Source organism: Akebia trifoliata, chromosome 13 (assembly GCF_017979445.1).
Source record: "Akebia trifoliata isolate Shusen 1 chromosome 13, ASM1797944v1, whole genome shotgun sequence".
Taxonomy (NCBI): Eukaryota; Viridiplantae; Streptophyta; class Magnoliopsida; order Ranunculales; family Lardizabalaceae; genus Akebia; species Akebia trifoliata.
Window position 1 is genome coordinate 8,272,722 of NC_141387.1, and position 17,118 is coordinate 8,289,839.

The 17,118-nt window shown below is 35.5% G+C and overlaps 2 protein-coding genes across 4 annotated transcripts; one reads left to right on the plus strand and one right to left on the minus strand.

The window, feature by feature from the left end:
• Positions 1 to 6,525: 6,525 nt before the first annotated feature.
• Positions 6,526 to 11,235, minus strand: LOC147387693 (uncharacterized). 3 transcript variants are annotated; one of them, XM_086421968.1, is made up of 5 exons: positions 10,534 to 10,643; positions 9,990 to 10,330; positions 9,169 to 9,254; positions 7,535 to 7,624; positions 6,526 to 7,384 (listed from the first exon to the last, which is right to left on the minus strand). In XM_086421968.1, exons 1-5 carry the CDS (start codon positions 10,634 to 10,636, stop codon positions 7,279 to 7,281), a joined length of 726 nt encoding a protein of 241 aa, XP_086278094.1. In that variant the 5' UTR covers positions 10,637 to 10,643; the 3' UTR covers positions 6,526 to 7,278. The 3 variants fall into 3 exon arrangements, with proteins under 3 accessions (XP_086278094.1, XP_086278093.1, XP_086278092.1); XM_086421967.1 differs by having other exon boundaries at positions 6,526 to 7,314; positions 9,990 to 11,235; XM_086421966.1 differs by having other exon boundaries at positions 9,990 to 11,235.
• Positions 11,236 to 13,890: 2,655 nt separating this feature from the next.
• On the plus strand, positions 13,891 to 14,526 carry LOC147387694 (signaling peptide TAXIMIN 1). The gene is made up of 2 exons (XM_086421890.1): positions 13,891 to 14,263; positions 14,388 to 14,526. The coding sequence occupies exons 1-2, from the start codon at positions 14,160 to 14,162 to the stop codon at positions 14,509 to 14,511; spliced, it is 228 nt and encodes a 75-aa protein (XP_086278016.1). The 5' UTR covers positions 13,891 to 14,159; the 3' UTR covers positions 14,512 to 14,526.
• Positions 14,527 to 17,118: the final 2,592 nt, after the last annotated feature.

Sequence of the window (17,118 nt, forward strand, 5' to 3'; positions counted from 1 at the left end):
TTTTCTAAGAAAATGGTGTGAATGAGCACCTGAAAGATGGTTTTTAGAAATGTGTTTTTGTAGTGATTCTCGTACGGATTCGACGTGTTGGTCTACCTATGATCTAAGTAAGGGTTTGATTAAAGAGAGGGGAAGGTGTTAAGTACCCTCTCTTTCCACTAAAATGTGGTAACCTTAAAAAACGTGACCATTGTAAAGAAACAAAAAAATAAAATAAATTCCATTAAATAATAATTTTGTACTGTCGGATGCGAGGGACTTTTAATGTCGACTTAAACTAAAAGGGTTATCTCATCAAGAGAAGAGACCCTATCATGTTTTGTCTTGAAATAACAAATTTTGAAAAATGTCGGCTTTATAGTTATGGGCCCATTCCTATAGAATGAGAATGATCCAATCACCTTTAACCTCAAATTGAGTTTTGTGATAGGTGCACAAAGTGTTTGAGGGTTTAAAATGACTTTCTTTTGAAAATGGTTACAACTCTATACTTTTGATCGAGTCAGAATTCGATCTACTAGAGGTAGGGGAGGGTATTCATTGCATCATATAGCCTTCTAAAATCAAAATTAAGGAAATGAGGGGGATAGATAGGAGAGGGGAGAGAGGGGGAATTAAAATGAAAATCCTACTCTAAACTCACTTTGAAAATTTTAATTTCTTCTTCTTTTCTTTTTCTTGATTTTTTTTTTTCTTTTTTGAATTTTCTTCTTAATCCTCGAAATGGTCCTTTTGATCTTGATTTTGAAATGTTGAGACTTTAAGGATGAAAGTAAAAATTATTATACTCTAGGGATTGATGTGGATTGAGATGTTTGTAACGTGAAGATTTGAGAGAAATGACCTTTAGGATTGATAGTTGTAGATATTGAAGCTGTGAGTTGAAAGGTTCTTTAGAGAGATTGAGAGGGGCGAGAAAGATTGGGAGTTGAGAGGCTTGAGAGAAATGATTCAAGTATATCTTTTCAAAGAGAGAGGATTTTTTATAGGGCTTGGGGGGTACTTTTAGGGGTATGATGGTCCAAGATAGAAGGTGAAATATAATGATATGGGATTTAGAGGATTTTGATTGAAATTTAAGATTAATGGAGGGTAGAAGTGGTAAATAGTGTAAGTGAATCTTTTTGCCCCATGTTGCATGCTTTTGACCTATATAAGTTGAATCTCTCAACCCATTCTTAAGTTGAGTGTGACCCAAATGAGGTGGTTGATTGAGGGAATAGCTAAGATATGGTGGTTAGGTAGTTAGTTTAGAAATGATAGAGGAGATGGTGACGCATGTGAAAAGAGAATGTGAGTGTGGGTTAGGTGAGTTGATTAAGTAAATTGGGCTATAAGGGGTTTAGAAATGATTAGTGGAGTGTTTTGAGGAGAATGTGATAAGGTTAGGTGGTTGTGTATAGTATGATGTAGGTTGGTTAGCTTTTGAGGGTAATGATGGGGTTGAGTAAAATGGATTTAGGAGATGAGTTGTGATTGTGACAAGTGTCCACCTTGGTAATCATAGACTTTTGGTGTTGATTAGTTAAGATTACGAATATAGATATGATTTTAAGCTTGGATATAAATTTGATTAAAATGAGTTTTTGCATGTTTGAGATAGGATTTGGTGAGGGTTTAGGTTAGATATTGTTTTTAGAATTGGCATAAGTTTAGGGTTGGGGTTAGCCTTAAGGTGATTGAGGATTGGTGGGCTTTAGGTGGACTTAGAAATGGATTCGAGACTTGATAAAAGATTTGGGATTAAAAGGGTGAGGGTTTAAGAAGGTAGTGGGCTTAAAAACCTTATTGTGGGTCCATGAGACCTTTAGAAGTCCTAAGATCTTTTAATTTTAACAAAAATATTGAATTTTAAAAATTTGGGCCCTTAGGCCCGTTGATTGATTTTTATTATTATAGAAAAACGAATTTTAGAGTCTTTTTTCGAGTGAGAGCCTGTTCAAATTGGAGTGTCTACAGAATGAACACATGGACAAAAGGGCCAGATCTTGGGCTTGTGACTGGTGCGGGTACAACTTTTCTCAATAGGTTGCTCTTTTTCATAACATTAAGTCATTGTTTATGAACAAGACCCTAATCATAGTTCTCAACATTATCGATTTGCATCTAACAAGAAACTATGAAATTTGTCATGGATATGAACCAAAGCCATGAACAATGTGATAGGACAAGGTCGTGCCGCAACTAACGATAGTGGAGTTATCTTGACGATGAGTACTTTGATTGAGGACGGGATGATCGCCGTAAAGAATCCAACATATGAAAGATTACTAGATCAGCAACTCAGGAAATTTAAGCTAATTAGGCAACATAAAATGAGAAATGGTGGTGCTACCATCAATATAAAAACAAAATCATCTATTTGACTACCGAGTAGTTCTAGACAGAGAAGATGGAAAATGGTGAATTTCATTTCTTTGAAGAGAGAAGATGGAAAATATCTCATGAATGGAAACTTGGGCTTGCAACCAAAGCAATACATTCGATCACAGTAGTGCTACTTGTGCACATATGAAGGTTAAGAAGAAACCAATTCAAAAGACACCTGTGACATGGGAAAAGGAGCTGCTCAGGCACAAGCTTTGTTGGAATCATAGAATGGAGAAGAAGTTTTGGAAACCCAACTTGATATGATAATTTACGAGAATAAGGAGGAAACTATTAAAGAAGGAAATAACGATTTGGAGAGGGATGCTAGTAGAGGAAAGGCTCTGGTATTCTTTGATCCTGAGAAAGAAACTCTAATTGAATTTGCAGAAATCTTTTAATGCCCTTCTTACGTTGGACGATGTGGCGAATCAAGATTTAGAGGGAATTCTAAATTCTAAGGAATCTATGGGAACTACTATGGAGACACATCCAAATAATCAAGTGATCTCTTCAGAAAAATAATACCACTAATTCGAAGGGTAAGAAAAAAAATCGAAAAAAATAAATGGCAATTCCCTCATAAATTTTTACGAGGTCGAAAGTTGGTTCAGCCAGTGATGGCAATAATAAAACTCAGTCTTAATGTCAATTGCAACATGGAACATACGACGAGGTCTTAACTTTGGAGGGTAAGAGATTCTTCAGGTTCTACACGATCTGGGTTCGGTCAAGATGGATTTAGAGAAACTGTTGAAGATCTTGAAAGATAGAGGAGTATGTAAACCCTATTTTCAGACTTTGCAGAAAACTTTGGAACGAAAGAATTAACGCTCTGAGAGTTTGGAATAGGGAAAAGTACGGCAATGTGGTGACTAGGAGAATTACGATGGAAAAAACTTTAGAAGAGGTGCAATTAAAAATTCAAAGTGACCCGTTAAATCCCTCTTAAGTAGGTCAGGAAAAAAGTGTGATTTTTGAGCAGAATAAAAAGATGTTTATAGAAGAATCAATGGCTCGTAAAAAATCTCGGATCCAATGGTTGAAATAAGGTGACAGAAACTTTTAAAATTTTCAATGACGATCGCCTCTAATAATGCTTCAAATGGAATCTATGAGATTTTAGATGAGTCAGGATTGCTTGTATAGGGAGATAAGAAGATTGGAGAAGTAGATGTAACCTATTTCCAAAAGGTATTAACTTCAACATCTCTTCTACATTGTCCATATGTTCCGTTTAAGGCTAAACTTACCCAAGACTAATCGCTTGCTTTATCTAGGCCTGTATCCAGGGAAGAAATAAAAGGCGTAATCCCCTTGATGGGTTCGGTTTTGAGTTCATTATATTTGTTTGGGATCTTGTTTACTTTAGTCATGGAAGCTTTCTCTTGCCTTCTTGAAAAAAAAAAGTTGAGGAAAGTCTTATTAGTATCCCTTTAGGAAGAGGTTTATCTTTTTTTTCTTGACAATTCTCCTTTTTTCTGGGCTCCAAGAGAAAAATGATAAGAGTGGTGTGTTTTTCAGTGCCTCACATCAGAATAAGACGACCATTATTGATATTCTTTCTATAAAAGAAAATTTGCTCAATCCGGTATCTTAGCCTTCCCTTATTTGCTTATTCCTTTGGCCAATCTCTAATTGATAAAATTTATAAAAGAGTCGTGCTGGGTGACACAAAGGGAGACACAAGGGTGACAAACTTGGGGTGTCGTGCACATTACCGTAGATGCTTTTCTGCAAGATACGAGTAAAAAGCATCTACGGTTATGTGCATGCCATCACATCATTTTTGTCATCCTTGTGTTTTCATTTGTGTCATTCCAGCATTTTCCTTTATAAAATGGTAGAAGGATGGAAGGTTCATCTTCTTTGGTGTGCTGGTAGAGTTGAGTTAATCAAATCAGTGTTGTGAAGCTTCCAAATCTATTGGACTTTGTGTTTCTGGATTCCTAGAGGAGTTATTAAAAAAATAGAGTCCATTCTAAATCGTTTTTTGTGGAATGGTCCCTTTTTATCCTTTTCAACTCATCCAGTAAGTTAAAACTCAATCTGTAAGCCTTTCTAGAGGGTGGTCTTGGGACAAGGAAAATCCATGATTGGAATACGATTGGTCTTATGAAACTCTTTTGGAAATTGGTTGAAAACAAGATTATGTGGAGTAGATGGATGCATGCTTGGTATGTTAGAGAGGGAGATATTTGGAGGTGTCATACCCCGAATGGTGCTTTATGGGCTGGAAGGGTATTATTAACATAACGGATTATGCGACAAAGAACATTAGATTTGTAGTGGGAGATGATAGATCCGTTGTTTTTTGGAACGATCCCTGAATGAAAGAAGGATCGTTAATAGCTCAGTTTGAAAGAAGACATATCCATCATTTTGGAAGTCACTCCAATGCTGTGGTGGCCGAATTTGCAGATACTTCTTCTTGGAAGCTTCCATTGGCGGATAGCGAAAGATTAAAAGAGATTTCTGATTTGATAAATCACCAACCGCTTCCTTGTGCTAGGAAAGAAGATAGAGTAGTTTGGAATTTGACGTCTTCAGGTAGATTTTCCTATAGTAGTGCATGGAAATCAATTAGAACATCTAGTCAAAATCCCTTGGCATCAAACCGTTTGGAATAAGAAAAGAATCCCTCGTCATTCCTTTATTTCGTGGATGAGTCCTTCTTACAGTCGAGAATCTTAAGAAACGTGGATTCCATATTATATCAAGATGCATTATGAAGACAATGATCACTTGTTCTTTGGTCGGCCCTTCAAGAATAAGGTTTTAGAAAACTATTCTTGCAAAATTCAGGATAACCCGCGTGGTTCAATCGATAAACTTACATGCTATTGTTATTATGAACCATTTCCAGAATAGTCCAATTCTAAAGCTTGTGCTTTATGTGGCATTTTGTGCCACAATTTATCATTTAAGGCAAGAACATAATGGTTGCCTGTTTGACGAGGTCTGTACAAATGTGCTAGTGTTGGTTCAAAGGGTAGCTGCTGATGCTCATGGTGTTTTTCATGGTGATTTGGAAGCCTATAAGCAAGAAGATATAAGAATTATTTCAAATTAGGGATGTCATGCTATGGTGAAGCTCAAACAATGTAAAATGGTGAAATGGATTCCTCCGTTACCAGGTTGCATTAAGTTAAATACCGATGGAGCTTTAACTATTGAGGGTGGAGGGTTCTATTTTATTACAAGGGACCATTTGGGCAATGTTAAGTTCTATGGGAAAGGCAATCAAGGTTCCCGGATATTGCATCTATTGAATTGGAAGCTATTGTAGAGGGCTTAAAGGTGGCAAAAATTCAAGGTAACTTAGACATCAATGTTGTTGCTGACTCCAAATATGCCATTCAAAGTATTAAAGGAGAGATATCGACAACTTGGCATGTTTACATGTTGAGTCAAGTTCACTCTGTACCTGAAGAACTTAGAGTTTCCTTTGATTGGGATAATCGGGAGTCCAATGCGTGTGCAGATTATTTAGCTAAGCAAGGCTTAAGTGCTAGTGAGTTTACAATGTCTCTCACTCCAGTACATATCGTCTCTAAGCTCTGGGTTCTTCTTATAAGAGACCTTACTTGTAATTTTCAAAGGTTTCAGCCCTCTTTAACGTAGGGGTGGAGCCCCTTGTAACCCCAACTTACCCATAAAAAAGAAGAACAAAGTCACACGTCAAACTATATATCCCATACCAAAGATCACAAACCTCAACTTTATATAATCAAGGTCATTTTGGTCAAAAATCAAGAAAATTGCAATCCCATAATCTCATAATCACGTTGTTTAGTTCTCAAAATTAGAAAAATATCATTTTTAATATGTAATCTTAAAAAACCCTTTAATTAATACTTTAAATAAGTTCTTATACATGTGCGTTTGCATACCACCTTCTAGTTTAGCTATACTACATTTACTTCTATGAACCTCATTGATTAATATTTAATTAGACTATTTAATGTCCTAATACGTTACAGGTAAAACAAATCTACTATCAAGTCCCTAAGATGATTAACCATAATGGAACCAAAATATAATCGATTTCACAATAGTAGACCCAAAACCTAGTAATCAATTTTGGATACATCATGTAATTGAATACCCATTGATTTCTTTACTGTACATTTTTTTTTATAACTGGGTATCCACTACGTGAAAATATCATAAATTCGACGGTCCAAATCCGTCGAATTATGTGACAATTCGTCAGCCTCGACCGTCGAATTGGGCTGTCGAATTATGGCTTGTCGAAAAAAAATTCGGCGGTTTAAAACCATAGAAATTTCATCAATTCGACGGCTTAAAACCGTCGAATTACACAATTTCGACGGCTAAAAGGCTGTCGAATTACAAAAGTAGGGATATAGCGACGGTCTCTATTGCCTTTAGCTACGGTCATCGACCGTCGCTATAAGTTATTTTTTTATAAAAAAAAAATATTAGAGCTTTAACTGCGGTCACGGCTATCACTATAAGAAAAAAATAATAATAATAATTTTACACCTACCCCCCCTCCCCCTCCCATGTTGCTGAATATTGGAGATACCCCTATATTTTAAAATTAATGACCTTGACCCCAACTAGCAACATGAAAAGACCCAAATGCCCCTCGTCTTCAACTAGAATATGCCAAGAGCACGCCCATTAACCAAACTTCTCCATAGACAGCAACGAAAAACACAATATGCATGTGAAATTTAAACAATTTAAGTGAAAATCAATTTGAAAATAAAAAATGCACCCAAAATACAATCAATCGAACAATCCCACATTCATTCTGAAACCCCAAGAAGAAAAAAGGGAACTCATACAATAAATAAGCTTTGAATAAAACACTGAACAATACCTCAAAAACACATTGATTGTCAACAACACCGATGGGACTCCACTCTGCAAGGTAAGAATCTAAAAACATCCATTGATACTTCCCAGTAAAAGCAGCTTGTCCAATGATTCCAATGACAAAAAGTGAAGCAAAATTAGCCTAATCAAGTGCTGCTTTGGTATATATCTAAAACAATCATGATTACAAAGAAATGATTCAGTTTACCTATGTAAATATGAAATTTATGGTTTCATAAACGAAAAGGAAATTTTCCAAAACCAAAGCTAATAAGCCAAAATCACTAAAATATAAAATAAAATACGAAGTCAAGCATACCCTTCTCTGAGCATGTGGACATGCTGAAGCATCTTGTCAATAATCATCTCGACTTGGCCATCACAGTAGGCATCTTCCAAAGTCAACAACCTGGTACACATAGCATCACCCGAGGCTAATAAGCCAAAGTTTCAAAACAAATAACCTAACCCCATATATATATTTGGTGGGTAAGCTGGACTTGAACCCACAGATATTCTTCAGATCATTGGATCACAGTCAACAATTACTTATATACAAACTTCAATTGGTTTAAAAACAAATCAGGACTCATTTTATACAACAAAGACGATTTCTTTTCACAATTAACCAAAACAAGCAGGCAATGATCCAATACAAATAGAGAAAGATTAGTTAGAAACCAATAAATTCCAAAATAACAGACAAAACAACCATTCAGTTAACCCCCATTTTTTGTGAAATTGCAGAAAGAAAAGATTCTACTTGAATTACAATCCAATTGAAATAAAAACAAACAAAACAAAAAGAAAAATTGAAATTTTTTTTTCCTTTAAACCCATGTTAGGCCAAAACATCTTTAAAATAAACCAACCAGAAGAAGCCATGGTAACTAAGAACAAATTACAGAAGCAACAAACAAAAGAAGAGACATGATTTTGCAGAAGAAAACAAAACACCCAAAAAAAGTTAAAAACCAAATATTGGGAGCAACATGAGAGCAAAACAATCCAAAAACAGATGAACAAACAATGAAAAAAAAAATCTGAAACGTAAAGATCACATTAAGCATTAAAGAACATAAATATATAAGAATAAAAATGCAGCTAAAACAGAATTGAGATTTATGAAAATTACCTCATGCCCATCAAAATACACGACAGTGGCCCCTAGGCCATCTAATCACCTCATCACAAAGAATATCAAGTAAAGTCCCTTAGGGTCCAGCTCTATCCATTATTGCTCTAAATGGTTACTAAATTACAGAGTAAAAAATTAAAATTAAAATAAGATGCAAAATTGGGATTTATGGGCATGATTACTTGTTGGAAGATACCACCACACCCATGACCCTACAGGGTACCAAAAAGAAGATGCAAGGTTCTAACATCTGAAAGAGAACATTTGTTGACCAATTCTACAAAAAGAACATACATTATCATTGTATGGACTGAGCTGGCTAGCAAGAGTCCTTGAAAGGTTGTTATCAGAACAAAGTAACAAAACTCCAAAAAGACCCCATGTCTTAGAATTCACAAAACAAAAACAGAACAAAAAAGCCCATCTCCAAAACAATGTCAACTTGGATACAACACAAACAAAGTCTTTGTGAGTAGTATTAATAGGCATGTCAACAGAACAAAGGTAAGATTTGAACCCGCATAACTGAGCCAACCAAAGATCAATAACCGAAGCCATTTAGACTCGAATGAGTGTTTTAACCTTGCTCCATCTTATTGTCATAAATGAATCCATGCAAGTAGTGTCAGGGAAGGCTCATATGTTTTTGAAGAGTATAAGGGAATAGTGTTAGTTTATTTATGTCTAATGAACCTTCCACCGCCAGTAATTAGTCAAATAAGAAATGAATGATCCTTATGGGAAAAAGTGAAGAATATGCATGGAAAGTTTGTAGTCACAGAGAGAGAGAGAGAGAGAGAGAGAGAGAGAGTTACTTGCTAGGAGGTAACCGGGCTCTGTTGCATCTACATTCACAGACAGAACCTTCGTCTTCAACTTGAAACCAGTGCATGTGTTTCACCTGAAAATAAAAGTGAACCATAAATGTCAATGGAAGGACCATTTTGTCACAAATAAACATTAATAAATAGAAGTATAAGATGACACTACTGCAGATCATTTTTTAGTGAATATGGAACGACGAATAGGCCACATAAATATGAGGTTGACAGCTGTCAAATATTCTTTACTCCATGTTAGGGTTCAAATATTTATTGACTTCCAATTTAACCTACTCATCCATCCACATAAATGAACAGGAGAAGATTACGTAGAGAAATACCAATCAAAAAGAAGGGAAAAAAATTACGTACAGAAATTGTAGTAAAATTCACCATACATGCTGTTGAAGTTTGGGTCTTATCAAAATAGATATACCAAAACTTATCAAGAAAAATAAAATTGGGTCCTCTTGAAAAATTGTCAACTGATTTTAAACCTCCAAGAGCACCAAGAAGGGGGAAACAGCAAATCTCAGTGAGAACAAGATGTTCAAACTTCTTTAGAATTAACATCTTCAAAGACCCAACCGAGTTGTACCAATAAGTATTTACACTGCATGAGATTGGTTTCAATATTATCTACATAAAATAAGGAAAGAACCATTAACGGCTATTCAAGGACAATCCATCATAGAAGACAATGGAAAAAAAATATTAATAACAGTCAAGAAAACAAACATAACTGGAAAGGCCCATATATCAAGCAGGGATCAAAGATGAAACGCGTAGATATTGAGGAGAGCAATTATACAAACCAGCAACGTTCTATGTTTCACAACCACATGAGTTTTTGTACCGATGTCATCATAGACAAAGCAGGACCCTTCTTCTGCGTTGGTCCCTAATCCAGTTATTGTTCCCAATAGACTCCTTGATCCAACAGTACTGCCCGAAATCGAGTTCATTGGACATTTAGGTGAACTAAGAAAAACATGTATGTGATCTTGAGAATCTTCGTTTTGAATTCCATTACAACAGCTTTTAGGAGGGATTCTACTAGCCACAGCAACCACTCTTCCAGAAATATTCAATTCTAAATCTTTATAAACATCTGATGCACAATCCAAATGATGTTTGACGTTCATCTGTGGCATTCCTGCATTATTCAATGATCCAGAACTCATGTTGCTGCTTACATTCTTAACATATTGACAAAGGCCGGAGCCCACAGATGTAAAAGACGTTAATTTTCCACAGCATGCATTTGATAATTCAGGACGCTTATTAACAAGGCATACAATCCCAAAAAGATAGCGGCCTGAAACTAAGTGAAGCACCTCAGGTGTTCCATTTACAGACCTCTCCTCAGCTTCAAAAGAGTCTGGAAGAAGATCCATGGACTCGATGACAGGACCGTAATATGTCGCATGTATAGCTGAATAAAATTCTCCCTCAAGTTCATCAAAATAACCTGAACCAACCAACACCTTCTTCTGTGACAAAATGTCGTTGATAGCAAATCTATACCATTTTAGCCATTCGACGACTTCCATCTGCTTTGACATAGTTATATGAGATTCATAAGTGTACAGAGATGAACCTTGTCTGGAATGCTTCAGCACGACCTTTCTTTGAGAGAATAGATGCCTATCATAACGGACTCTCTTCTCAGAATCTGAAAGAATCTGCAGCCCGATGGATGAAACAACTTGAAGTACTTCTGCTTTTTGTATCATTGTGTGCCATGAAATTATATATGAAGTTTACACCCGTGCAAATAAAACCAGTGCATCGACAAACGGGATGTTAATGACAAAAGAAATCTTCCAAGATAATAATTCACATGAAACTGAAGGCTAACAACAGCATATATAGAAGATAATAATGTGAGTGTGTTCAAACAAAAAAGGTAAAAACAGAACATAACTAACTCATTCTATCAAATCTAATATGGATGATACTGGATAATGAAGCCAGTCTCCTCACATTACAACAAACTGAGCAGATTATGCAGTTTTCAGAGCCATGTCGTTATTTTATTTATTTATTTATTTATTATTATTTTTGTTGTTGGGGGGGGGGGGAGTCTTATTGACACATGAATAGCAATTAGTACTCTATTGAATGAATAAAATTTATAGGTCGATAATTAATCCTAAGAACCAAGACACTTCTTGTTTATCCACTTAAATGGGAAAGAGTCACTGACTTTGTACAATTGTTGAGTGTATTGAGTGCATGCAGAAATTTAGCCTTTTAAGGATTGAAAGTAAACACCAACAATGTAGTTGAAATACAAATAAGTTGTGTGCTGTGTATGAGTAGATCTAATCATACCATAGATCTTGAACCATTTGTAACTCCTGGAGGTGGTTCTGAAGGCTCGTGTCTCTCCAATTGAGCTGCATTCTTCACAAAATGGTGCTCCAAAAGCTAGGCAGCTGAAGGACGATGAAGTGGATTCCGTTGCAAACACTGCCTAACAAAATCCTTGCCATCATCGGAGAGATGATCAGGAATTGCCGGAAGCTCCTTACTATTACCAATTTTAAACATCGCAGCAACCTTTTGACCAGATTGGGCCAAACATCAAATGTAAATGTTAGGGGACCAGGCGGTAAGGGTTACGGTTATATAAGAAACAATTAAACTTGAGTCAAATTTCAAAAGCCGAATCTTAATATCAAATCACTGACCCCTTCATATTGGCTCCAATGAGGTTTTGTTGTGGCCATCTCCAAAACAGTACATCCCAGACTCCAGATATCAACAGGAAGATTGCAACCACTGGAATTTTTTATAACCTGAATGAACAATGCAAGTTTTTTTTAGGGCTTTTGAGAGAAATAGACTTACAGATGAGATTTGGAGTGATTTGATCGGTGGCACTGATAAGTGAGCATCAGTTCTTAGGGTTTTCGACTTGAACTCTGATTTCTTCTTCGATTTGAGCTTTGAGAGATTACAAATCCATTGTCGAATGAGTTATCGATCCGAAATGTGCGATTGAGAGATCGTTCGGTGTTGAAATGGGAGATCGAGAGATCGTGATTGAAATCGCAAATCCTGATTGTGAAAGTGATCGAATCAAATCAAGAATCAAATCAAGAGGGATATTTTATTTCGATTGAAATGGAAGAAACTTCTTCAAACTCAAAAATCGATAAAAATGGCTGAGAAGAAAACTTCTTCGATTGAATGTGAGGTTTCGTTTCTTCCCAAAGGCGACATAAACAAAAAGCTTCTTCGATGAGAGATTTTGATCTGCTGGTTTCATCTTCACTGAGATGGCGGAGAAGGCTAAGAATGAAAATGGTGAAGAAGGTCGACTGGTTTGTCTGTTTATTTTTTTTTTTTAATAAAAATTTTGGTGATTCGTTGGGCTTGGGCTGTCGAATTTTTTTCTTAAGTATATTGGGCCGGCCCAAATAAACGTGAGACTTGGGCTGCCGAGTTTAATGCTGTAAAAATAACGAATTTTACCTTTTTTGAGGTAGTGATCCTTGTAAATAGTGGACTGAACCTGTATCCTTATTGTACATAATATTACAAGTAAACAATATGGTATTAGGCTCGATTGAATAGGACATTATTAGGCCTATCCTTTATATATATATGTTAAATGGGTTCAAAAGTTTTGTGCTCAAGCCCAAGATTAAAGTTTTAACCCTTCCGTTTTTTTATATAGAAAATTACTTAAACGACGCTCATGGAGGGAGTTCTTTCTAAACAGTCCTTAAGTTTTTGGCTATCTCTTAATAGTTCATTTAGTAAATTTTTATTTTCTTAATCGTCCTTGAACCTCATCTCCCACATTTGTCATGATTGAATGCCCTAATTGTTTGAACTTATCGTTTTCATCCAAAAAAATTGGATTTTAGGCATCTCAATCGAGTTTCGGAGACTCCATTTTGATGGAAAAGATTTAAGAAGGAAGAAGAAGCTATTTTCAAGAGTTTTTTTTTTTCAAATATTTTGAAAATATATGTAAAAAGATTTAGGATTTTTTCTCTTGTTTTCTTTATTTTTTTGATGAAAATCAATCAAGAATGGTTCTTTTGGGTTGAAATCATTTAAGCAAGTCAACCCCAAGGGGTTGGCCTAGTGGCAAGCCGAGCCTTGATAAGTTCATCAAGAAGGGTAGTTCAAGTTTTCGAAACCCCACAAAGCAAGGAATTACTTGGGGCCATCCTTCAAGATCCAATTGACCCTTGACTCAACTAGTTGCACAGGACTTTTCGAGGTGGCAATGCGTGTGATCATGGGATTAATCTCACTCAAATGGTGAGGATACCCATGATAAGAAAAAAAAAAGTTGTTATCTCAAGTTTTTAGTCGATTTTTCCATGTATTTTAGTCGAAAAAATTCTTAAATTGAAAATGGGTGGGTTTTACCAATATCGAGTTCATCGCTGAGTACAATCGTACAATTATGAACTCAACAATAAATAAAAAAATGGTGAATTCACCAATAATGAGGGATCATTTAGAAAAGAAAAGTTCACTAAATGTCCTACTAAGCTACCACCGACAATTTAGAAAAAGAAGTCCTTTTAGCAAGGGTACTTTTAAGTAATTTTTCTTTTTCTTAGCACTAGGCTAGCTTAGTGGATCAGTGGGCCCAATTAATTTCTCTAAATTGGAGGTCAAAGAAGAGTTGGGCACACAAAACTGTTTATGACTAAAATAACAATGCCCCATGTGCAGTTTTCAAGGAAAAAATAGGACTCTTTTTATTTATTTATTATGTTTTTCTGTTTCCTTTTATAAACCGCAACCGCAACCGCAACGGCAACCGCAAGGGAAGTGCTTTCTTCTTGCCTTATCATCGTTATTGCTTTGGGTGAGGAAGTAGCGAACCTACAAACGTCTTTTTATACGTTTCGTCCCCACCAACAACACACACACACCACAACGAAACACAAAAGCAAAACCAGAAATCAAAACGAGACCCTCGAAGGCCTTCTTCTTCTTGAGAACGAAAGATGTGTTGCGACGATTGCCGCCCTCTTGGCTTTCTCTTGGGTCTCCCTTTCGCTTTTCTATCTCTTCTCATCTCCATAGTTGGTGTTGTTTTCTGGATTATTGGGTTTGTTCTAAATCCCTCTTTTCTTTCTCAGAAGTTTTTTTCTTTTAATCAAAATTTACTTTGATCTCTGATCTATTTTTATTTATTTTTCTAAATGGGTTTATTTTTAATTTTGTGGTTGCAGATTGCTGTTGACTTGCATATGCCCATGTTGCCTGTGTGTGACTTGCATAGTAGAGTTGGCCTTGGGATTGATAAAGGCTCCAATTCATGTCATGGAATGGTTTACCTCTCAGATCCCTTGTTGAAAAATTTTGCTTTTTTTTTTTTTTTACTATGTGTAAATTAATTTGGATTTAGATCCAAGTGTTTATCTCCGTTTGTGTGGATACAGATTGATATTTAATTTTAGCTGTTTGTTTGACTTGATTTATTGGGTTTTTTTCTTACAAAAAATCACAATTTCCACCCAACAAAAGGTTGGGATTTTATTTTGAAGGAGTCATACTAATCTTATGACCTTTCCTTTGTCTCTGCCTCTCTGGTGTCTTAAGCGTCTTTCACACCTACCCATGTGAGGCACGTGGTCGGATTAATAGGTCCCGGATGTGTTGTGTGGTGCAATAAATTGTAGTTAATTTAGGAGAACATGCCCGAAATCTTATGAGATTTGTTCGAGATATTACGCATCTCAATATTAGAATTTGATGTCAAGGATGAGGCATCACAATTCATAATCCAAGTTGGAATAATTCAAGATCATGTTGGAAGCTCTTTTCACAATTTTTACCTTTCGATAACATGAGGTACAGTTGATTGTTTAAAATCTTTAAAAATATAAACTTTATGTTTTTTTGATAACCAGGTATACCTGTAGACAGGGGACAGGGGCATATCTGGGCTTTGCCCAGTTAATAGGCCATGATCTTATCCAAAGATTAGTCCCAAGGCACGTGCAACACCAGCACACCACACGCACAATGGTCTATTGTATGATCACTTCTTTCTTTCTGAGGGAGAAGCAAAGAAGATCAAAATACCAAAAGCTTGAAAATAATGGGTTGTAGAATATCTTGAGAAATGGTACACAAATCTCAGCTGAAAATATTCTAATTCTTTCTTACAAAGCTCTTGATTTTTGTGTTTGTGTCAAATATTTCTCTTTGACAGTTACAATTGCTAGGAAATTCTCATGGGAATGGATGATGTATCCCAAAATTACCCCTAACATTTCATGACAGCTAAATGGGATGACGACGAAGACGACGACAAAGATGATAAAACACTCATCTGGTCAAATAGATGGTGGAGGTAATTGATATGTTGAGTATTGTTCTATTAGTTTGGGAGATGGCTTGTTTCTTGCAGCTTTTTGGATTCTTCAAAATTATTGTAGCAATCCCTTTATACCTCCTCATCATCATTGCCAACCAATGTTTTAAGTCATGGTCCAGTTGATTGATTAGACTTGTCCAAAACCAGTTCGATTTGGTGGGTCAAATGGATCCGACCCCCAAAAGTGAAATATCGAGTAATTTATATTTTCTTCCTATTAGACATCTTCCACTTCTCATAAATTTTTTTTAGCCTACTCTTTAACCATAAGCGTATATCTATTTCTACCTCTAATTTTTTTTTTACTTTTTTGTTCTCTTCGACCTATTTACTTCTTCAAACTTCATGATCTGGATAGGATCCTTGAAGTAGAAGATAAATGAAATTTGGATGAATAAAAAAATCTAGTGTTTTCTTCATGGGATTAAGGTGAGTTTTATAAGTTTTTTTTTTTTTTTTTTTTGATAAGAAGGGTATCTGGGCCAACTTACACGCACCAACTATTCCCTCCTCCTTGAACAAGACTTGCGAAACAAGATTTTAATCCTGTGGTCCATGGTCACTAATACTAGTAGTCAGTGAGAATTTAACTTTAGACCACAGGGGGATCACGCCCCTTGACCCCAAAAAGTCAAGATTTTATTTGGCTTGCAGATTATAGAAAACCTCAGGGATTAAGGGGAGGTTGAAAACGATGGATTGAAGATTGGTTTAATAGTTTAAACATAATTTACCATAGAAATTGAAAAGCTTGAAAAATCTGGTTTATGAAAGAAAAATCGAAGGTATTTTTTTTGCTACAAATTGTAGAAAACGAACGAAAAAACCAAGAGTTTTCTATTAACTATTAAGGTGGGGTTGAAAATGATTGATTTAAGATGAGATTCAATAGTCTAAAAATAATTTACCATAAAGTTTGAATAGTTCGAAAATGATTGTTTTTGAAAGAAAAGGTTAAGGGTTACAAGTTGAATATGAGAACATCTAAGTCAAGGAAGGCATGTCCTCAATTTAAAAAAAAATTGGGCTATCTTGAATTATCAGCCAAAATGTGGATGGGTATGTTTATAAGAGAAGATAAATTAAGACAGGCCTTTTTAGTTTTTACTGGTTGGATTATATCCACAACTCTAGTTTCAAACCCTAAGCACAAAGTGAAATGCATAGGTGCATTAAGTTACATAATTAGAGAATGAGTTTAATACGAACGGAGGACATAAAGAGTTTAAAAGATTTAGAGCTTTTCTAGATAGACTAACCTAAAAGTGATCGAAAAACCTTCATCTTCAACCTGGACAAAGGTCTTAGATTTTGTTTAATTTTCCCCAAACATTCCTGCTTTCAATCTCTAGGATAAACTTTTTACCAAAGGAACCTCTTCAAACTTGTTTCCCCAAAAATCATATTTTATTCTTGAGGTTTTATGATTGAAGGAGATAGAATTTTAGGTTGAAGATAAGGGTAAATTTTTTATTTTATTTTATTTTTATTTTTTATCTTAGAAGTCGAAACTAATAGATTTTGAAGGAAAAAAAATACAAGGAATTGTCATTAAAATGTAAGTTTGGGGTACAGTCTTA